This window comes from Lathyrus oleraceus, chromosome 5 (genome assembly GCF_024323335.1).
Source record: "Lathyrus oleraceus cultivar Zhongwan6 chromosome 5, CAAS_Psat_ZW6_1.0, whole genome shotgun sequence".
Taxonomy (NCBI): Eukaryota; Viridiplantae; Streptophyta; class Magnoliopsida; order Fabales; family Fabaceae; genus Lathyrus; species Lathyrus oleraceus.
The window spans coordinates 192,578,367-192,586,973 of NC_066583.1; the positions used below are offsets into that span (position 1 = coordinate 192,578,367).

Below are 8,607 nucleotides of genomic sequence, written 5' to 3' on the forward strand. Positions count from 1 at the left end.
GAAGTCTTGTTTTCTGGATCTTCAAAAAACACGTGAAAGATGTGGGGAAGAGAAATATTTTTGTTTTGGTTTGGAAATAACTTTTTAGTGTTGCTTTTGATACTTCTTATATCATTTTTGCGCATATATACGATCTCTCATTTTTCCTCTTTTAATATGTATAATTATTATTTCTCTTAAAAAATACTAGTGTTAAAATGTTGTTTTACAATATATATATATATATATATATATATATATATATATATATATATATATATATATATATATATATATATATATATATATATATATAATTTGATTATCACCTCATTTCTATAAAAGAAACAAATGAAAAATCAATCTACTCAAATTAAAATTACAACTTAATCATATTACGATTCGTGTAATATAAAGACCTTTCAAAAATATTTAAAAGGTGACCTTTATCATTTTACATAAATTTATAAATTTTATAATAATAAAATGAAATAAATAAAGAAATTTTAATTTTAATATATAAAAGATGACCTATGGTAAATATCTGTCTTTAGACATTTTTTAGACACTAATATTAGATCCACTAAGAGCTAACTTGACCAAAAAGTATGATAAAGGAATATAAATTTTTTGTGTATGAAAAGTAAAGAGGAATTTGATAAAGAAATGAAAAGAAAATGACATAAGATAAAGTCTGTATTTAAGTACAATAACATAGGGCACAATCTGTCGTGTGAAGACAACAAAAACGACTTGCCATCCACAACCCTAAACCAACCCCTCTCTCTCCCTTCACTTTCTTATTATATATATCTTCCTCCTCACTTTTCTCTCCTCTCTTCATCTTCAAGACTTTTCTTACACCAAAACCAATATCTATATCATCATCATCATCAACCTCTGCAACTAGTTATCTACCTTAATAATCCAATCATGGATGATTCTTCTTCAGCTGCTGAAGACACCAAAAGTTGTCCCCGCGGTCACTGGCGACCCGCTGAAGACGAAAAGCTTCGCCAACTTGTTGAACAATATGGTGCACAAAATTGGAATTCTATTGCAGAAAAACTCCAAGGAAGATCAGGTATGTAATATTAATCAAATTTCAAATTCTTAGTAAAATTAGTATAGTTGATTATGTTCTCCTTATCATATAGAACTCAACTGATTAATATACTTTTTAGTGTAGAAAACTAACTAATAATTTTTCTTTTTGTTAAATAAAGTTTTTCGGTTGGTAAATCTTATGACCCTTTTTTTCTTAACAAATCTTTTTATAAAAAAATTATTAATATAAATTTTTTTTATAAAATTTTTGTAGGGAAAAGTTGTAGGTTAAGGTGGTTCAATCAGTTAGATCCAAGAATTAACAGAAGACCTTTTACAGAAGAGGAAGAAGAGAGACTACTCGCGGCGCATCGGATTCACGGAAACAAATGGGCACTAATAGCAAGACTTTTTCCAGGTAGAACTGATAATGCTGTGAAGAATCATTGGCATGTTATTATGGCAAGAAAACAAAGGGAACAATCTAAGTTATGCGGTAAAAGAACCTTTCAAGAAGTTTTTAACAACTCCTCAATTCTTAATTTTCCTTATACAACAAGAAATATTGGATATGAGAATGGAAAATTCTTTGATAATAGTACTTCTTCAAATTCTCTTGCTTCTTGGAATTTCGCTTCTGCTACTACTGATACTACTTCTATTGTATTGGATAATTCCATTACGAAAAAAGGTTCAAATATTTATAAGGGCTCGGATAGATCATTTGTCTACAGAATTTGTCCAAATCTTCCAAGCTACAAGAGAGTTGTTTCAAATCCTTTTAGTTTTTTGAGTTCCGATGGCGACGGAAGGGTTAGAAATTCGGATAATTTGGTGAGTAGTTTATGCGATAAATCGTCGAAGTTAATCACAAACTTAAACTCTTCCAAAGAGAAAGAGTTGCAAGAAGATCATCATCGTGAAGCTGAACAGCATAAAGAAGTTCCTTTCATTGATTTTCTTGGTGTTGGTGTTTCTTCATCATAATATATATAATTATTCTCTCATGAAGTATTTAAATATATTTAACTTCATGTAATATTTCATATCTATATAGTTTTTTTTAGTTTTAGAGTTTTCACTTAGTGATTAATTAGCAAATAGAAAATATAATTAGTGTAGCTGCATGAGGCCTTTCAACTTAGATATACAAGGATGATATTGCTGCCTCAGTTTCTAAGATTAGAAATAGATTGAAAAATTTTCAACTTTTTTTTTCTTGTTTGGTTTATGAGGATAAAGCTTTAAGTGTGGTGAAATGAAGGGTAGTGTGAGGCACACATTTGGTGCAATTAAGGTTATATGGTTTGGAGCATTCTATGAATATGTAAGGTGTATTGAAAATATGGAGACATATTCAGTGATTTGTTTTCTATGTTGTATATATATAGCAACTTAGATTCTATGAGATTTTGTTACTAATTGCATGGTTGGAGAATAGCTTTAAGTTGTAGCTTTTAACTTTTTTAATTATGAAAAATAATCCATGCACAAGAGTGCATGAGATGAATTGTGTTTTTCTGTTAGAATATCATATTAGAGAGTAATTGAGGTTTGTTATATACTAGATTAGATGAGAATAAATTATATTTGATGGTTTTTTTTATATAACAATAGAGTTAAAATTAGATTAAAGTCATAGTATATATGTTTTTTAATTATTCTTGAGGTAGTTTATGGCTCAAACACATAAATCATTGTCTATTTTATGAGTAGAGTGTATAGCTGTAAAAATGGATCTGGTTATCATTATAGTCCATGTTTTAGTGAGTTTGTACTGTAAAAATAATTCCAACTAGAAATGGATTTTTTTTGTCTAGCCCAATTATCCCACATTAAAAAATAGGTTGGATCAAGTTTGTATATTGAAGTGAGACACCAGTTACAATCAATATTTCTATATAACTACTTGAAAAAATAAAGACCTATAAAAGTATCATATATCTTAAAAATTTAAGAAAAAGTATTTAAAAATATAAACTTAATAAAAAGAGATACATTTAATTAACACTGTTAAAATTTTAAATTTTAAAATTTATAATTTATGAATTTAGTTTAATTGAGGAAACTCATTCATTAAGCTCCGGGGTTTTGAGCTTGTTTCAGGGCTTCAGGTGAATTTTGGTAAGAGTATGTTTTTGGGAGTAATTGCGGATCATACTTTATTGGATGTAGCCATTGAGTTTATCTATTGCGAGAGCTTGAGACTCTCATTTTCAAATATCTTGATCTCCATGTAGGATTTAATCCTTGTCTTGAGTCTACTTGGGAGCTTATGTTTCTATCTTATCTAGAAGGCTGCTTTCTTCCGGCATATGTATGTTAGCCTTGGGTGGAGGGTGGCTATGTTGAATTCAGTCTTGAACTTCATCCTAATTTTTTCTTTCAGTCTATAAGATGCATGTTAATTGTGTGTGTGTGTGTGTGTGTGCGCGTGCGTGCGTGCGTGTGTGCACGTGTGTGTGCTTGTATGCGCATGTTTTTTTTGTGTGTGTGTATGATCTCTTGGATGTGTTGGTTGAATGTTTGTAAACATGACAGATGTATGGTGTATGAGGGTGCTCAAAAGGGAAGTTAAGATCTAATAGATATGTTGGTCAGATGTTTGTATACATAAGAGGTGTGAAGGACTTGACTGGTAGTTGGTAATCTTTCCTTTTGAGCTTATTACATTTGTTAAGCTATCACTCGGCTGATAGTAGGTAATATTCCTCTTACCTGGGTTGGCTACCTTTGTTAAGCTATCACTTGGCTCGTAGTTGGTAATTTTTCCTTTTTGAGTTTATTACCTCTGTTAAGCTATCACTTGGATGATTGTAGGTGTATTCCTCTTACCTTTGGTTAGTTACCTTTGTTAAGCTATTACTTGGTTGGTAGTTGGTAATCTTTCCTTTTGAGCTTATTACCTTTGTTAAACTATCACTCGGTTGATAATAGGTAATATTCCTCTTACCTTTGCCTGGTTACCTTTGTTAAGCTATCACTTGGATGGTAGTTGGTAATCTTTCCTTTTGAGCTTATTACCTTTGTTAAGCTAGCACTCAACTGATATTAGGTGATTTTCCTCTTACTTTTGATTGGTTACCTTTGTTAAGCTATCACTTGGCTGGTAGTTGATAATCTTTTCTTTTGAGCTATTACCTTTGTTAAGCTATCACTTGGCTGATAGTTAGATAATTTCTCCCCCTAGTAGAGTTGGGCATCCCATTTGATTGATCTTTTCCCCGACGGAGTCTTGCTTTGATAAGTCTTCCCCTGTTGGGTCTTTGTTTTGTTTGTCTTCTAAATGTGCATTGGTTTCTTTCCAATACAATAATAATTCTCGCGTCTTTCCAATTCCCTTGTGGAACTTTGTTTGTCCCTAGCTGGGTCCCGTTTGGAATCTGTTATTCCCTAGCGGAGTTTCACTCTCCTCTTTTCTCCAGCAGTTCTTTGTATTTCTTGGCGCTATACTCCCCACAAAGATCCTTGTTTGTATTCATATCATATCATAAGCATTTTGTGGTAGATTAGGGCCAAAAATTGGGTTTTATGTATTTAAATCTCTTCAATCTCGTCGAGACGAAGATTTCAATCTCCATATCTTCGAAATGAAGAAACTTAAATATGATCATCTGTCATACCCTAATTTTTAACACTAAGATCCCACATTTCATTTTCATCCTTGCATACAAACAAGGTTACATCTTGGTCATCTCCCTCTCATATTTGGGTTTTGCTCTTTGCAGGGTTCACCAAGCACCTATTTGTTGGTGTTTTACCTTTGTGATTATATGATCATTTCTTATCTAACCACTTACCAAAATAAAACAAATATGTCTTGTTTTCTTTAAGTTTATTATGCAAGGTAATGTTTCCCATCAAGAACATAAAGCATGGTTACTCAACTAGGGTTTGTGTTGATTCCTCAAGTCAAAATATGCTTAACCATTGATTCTCAATGGGCTTATCTCTCAAAGCATGATCTCTAAGGAAAGTCAAATGTTCATGTGTTTATTTCCATGCATTCTTCAACAAGTTACCTCAAACTTTGAGCAATTCAATCAAGATACATTCAAGGATACCTTATTTTGAGTTCATATTATTATTCATGTACTTTTGAATACAAGGAAAGTCCAAGTGCACAAGTTTATTCCAAGTGGTTTGACCAAAAAGTCAACATTTGAAGTCAAAGTTCCAAGGATCACAAATCCTTCAATTCTCAACATTTTTGAATGCTTATTTTTGCATATGACTATTCTTAATATCCTACATAAATTCTCTTTACATGACAAGAGCCAATTATGCTTGGAGGATCATCAAAAGTTTGGAAACATTATAGGTCATTTGTGGACTTAGTGAAATTTGACTTATTTTCAAGTGACTTTTTCTCAACTTTCAAGATTCATAACTTCTTCAATTTTCAACATTTGAGGCTTATTCTTTCTGCAAAATATCATTCGTGATACCCTCTACAAGATTTCTTCAAAGATCAAAGTTAAATTACGCTTGGAAGACCATGGAATTCATTGAGACATTACAAGTCATTTTCAGACATTTGGGACTTAGAATTTTCTAAGTTACATGACCAGTTTTTCGGGCCAACTTTAACATGTCATAAATTTGTTCTCAGGCATCCAAATGCAACCTTTCTTAGCATATTGTGATCTTTGATATGATGTCAATACATTGCAAGAAGAATGGGATCAAAAAGCCTTATGAGCAAGATGCCCCATTGAGTTGAACATGGTGACTTAGAGCTGAAGAAATCACCACGGTTCGAAATTTGAACTTCACTAATCTCAATTCTAAGCCAAATTATCATGAATTTTGGAACTAAACATTTTTAACCAAGTCTCTAGAAGTTAATTGACTCTTAAAACGCATCATTTGACTGAGTTTTGAAGGAATGGAAGTCACACTTTTCTCACTTCATGATCAAATTTGTTTTACACGAATTAAGCTTGATTCCACACGTATTTGGATCCACATCCCCTATAAATAGAGGAATCTAATGCATTGATTTCCAAGCTTTTGTAAGCCAAGAAACCCCTGCTTCAATCTAAAATTTTCCAGAAAAACTCAACTATCGTGTTTTGAATTCCAGCTTGTTTCAACCCAGTTTCTTGATTCCATTAGCATCTTAGACCTTCTCTGAATCTTTTGTAACAATCCCCAAGCTCTGAGACCTTTTGAAGTGACCTGACCAGATCGAGCTTCATCAACTTCTGATCACCATTTGGACAAGGTAGTTCTGAGCATCATTTGAACTCAAACAAGTTACCACAATATAGTCCTTCACTTTCTGATGCTTTCCCCTAACTTATCTGGTGTTTATTAATCGTGTTCATTATTTAATTTAATTTTGTATGGCTTGCTTGCTTCTGAAACTTCTTTGATATTCCCCATGCTCAATTTAGATAAATAAATTTGGTGCATGAGGTTAAATTTGTGATGAGGATGCGATCCCATTGGTGGTGGTCTCTTATTCTGAATTTACCAAACGATGAAACTCCAGTGAGGGACCATCGGGAAAGATGACCGAAGTTCATCTCAGGTCATCTGAGTTTGGAGACACGCAGGACAATTGAAATATTCTGATTGGTTCAATTTAAATGCAATCTCGTGTTTCATTTTTGCTAAATTCCATCATACGCCCCAACCTGAGGATTGTTGGATCTGCCACGTAAATTAATGAGGTCAGATCTAACGCTCAGTGTTTTTTCTGATTTTATTTCTTTCTCTATTTTCATTTTTAATTACATTTTCTTTTAAAATTCATTTTACATCCAAAAAATCCCAAAATAATTTCTAAAGCTCTCTTTTATTTTTTTTCATCTGATTTTTATTTTTTCATATTTTATTTTATTGATTTTCTATTTTTCATGGAATTTCTCTTTTTTCCTTTGTTTTAATTGGTTTAAAAATACTTTTCTGCATTTTTAAATCCTGAAAAATTTATGTTATGTCTCTTATTTTATTTCTAACTTTCCATAACTTTCTTGGCCATTTATTTGGTGTTTTGAAGCGCTTTATGGATTTTCTCTTTTATTTCCCTTTTAAAATTCATTTTAAAAATCTTTTTGATGCATTCTATTTTATCTTTTTGCATTTTATATTTGTTTGACCTTTGACTTTTGTTGGCCTTGGATAATGGTTGTTTTGATCATAGGTCTCATCAAAATCAATGGCTCTTGGGTGTTGATGGGGTGAAACTCCTAATCCACCAAAATGGATGATTGATTTTGATGATGACTTTATCAATATTTTGATCCAATTTGGGCGTGGTCTCTCTTGTCTTCTTCTTCTTCATTTCTTTCTTTTCCTCTTGATCAATTGAATAGTTTGTGTCCATCTTGTTCATGATGTTTCTACCTCCTAACTGATCATGGATCATTTAAGGTACTTTGGATTGATGCATAAGTTTGTCCTAGGTATCATGAAGTATGGATTGAAGTAATGGACCATCCTCCTACCCTTTGTGTTTGATTCATCCTCTTTTCTTTTTTTGTGTGGCATAACTTTAGGAGAATAATTTACATATCATTTCTTTAGCATGTATTAACACAAACATTATTATTGACCAACCTCAGATAGTTGTGACTTCTACATAAGTCCAATTACGATTGCTTAACGTAGCGCTAAATTTGTCTCGAAAGTAAGTCATTTTCATAAGTGAGATTGTAAGTCTCCTATTCCTCATGGTATTATGGAGTTATGGAGTTATGAACTTAGAACTAGGACCTTAACCCTTGCTTTGGGAGCTTGTGGTTTGAGACCTTGAGATTCATCTAATACCTTTGACTTTGGACTTATTTTGAAGACATAACTTGGTTACTTTGGTTTCATCTGATACATGACTATTCCTTGCTTATGTGGTTTGTGTAGCGGTAAATTCATGACCATTAAGCTATGGATAAACTTAACGTCAATTAAACCAGAGTCGCCACCGCGCTTTTATTGTTTCCAAAGGAAAAAGGAAAAGTACGAACAAAACCCAAAGATAAGAAGTTTTCAAATCAAAAACTAATAAAATTCCAGAGATTACAGGTAAGGGGGTTGGTTACACAGAGGGAAGGTGTTAGCACCAAAAGTGTCCTAGGTACTCCTAGGGAGCCCTTTTTTTGTGTACATGTGTTTTGGTATAAAATGATGTTTGCAATAAATAGAGTGTGTGGATGAGAAAAGAATTCATTAATTATATTTCTGTGTTTGACAAGACCTTCGGACTTGTGCCTACGTACCGACATAAAATGAGGGATCAAAACCTCGTAGTTCGTGGTATCAGTTTCAAAGTGAGTGAGTTGCTTTTAAATTTTTTTAAAGTTTGAGAGAGGCAGCAAAAGGCCTAAAAGGGTTTGAGTGAGTGTTATTTCTTTTTTTCTTTTTGAAATTTTAAGTCAAGTATAGTTAAGTTCATTTACATATTTGATTAAGAAAAAGAGTTTAAAAATGCAATGGCATAAGACCAAAGTTTCTAATTTGCAATAAAGTCAAAGTTTAGAAATCACAAGCAAAGAAGTTTTTAAAATGAGGGAGAGATTTGAAATTAAATAAGTGGGAGGAGATGAAGAGACTAATCCTAAGCAAAAATTTAAAAGT

At 32.2% G+C, this 8,607-nt stretch overlaps 1 protein-coding gene across 1 annotated transcript; it reads left to right on the top strand.

Annotated features, from left to right (window-relative positions):
• Positions 1-718: 718 nt before the first annotated feature.
• Positions 719-2,107, top strand: LOC127087786 (transcription factor MYB54). The gene is made up of 2 exons (XM_051028716.1): positions 719-1,063; positions 1,301-2,107. The coding sequence occupies exons 1-2, from the start codon at positions 913-915 to the stop codon at positions 2,011-2,013; spliced, it is 864 nt and encodes a 287-aa protein (XP_050884673.1). The 5' UTR covers positions 719-912; the 3' UTR covers positions 2,014-2,107.
• The last annotated feature ends 6,500 nt before the right edge of the window (positions 2,108-8,607 follow it).

Coding starts and splice junctions, on each gene's coding strand:
- LOC127087786 (XM_051028716.1), top strand. CDS start 913: ATGGATGATTCTTCTTCAGCTGCTGAAGACACCAAAAGTTGTCCCCGC. Junction 1,064..1,300: donor AAAACTCCAAGGAAGATCAG/GTATGTAATATT, acceptor AAATTTTTGTAG/GGAAAAGTTGTAGGTTAAGG.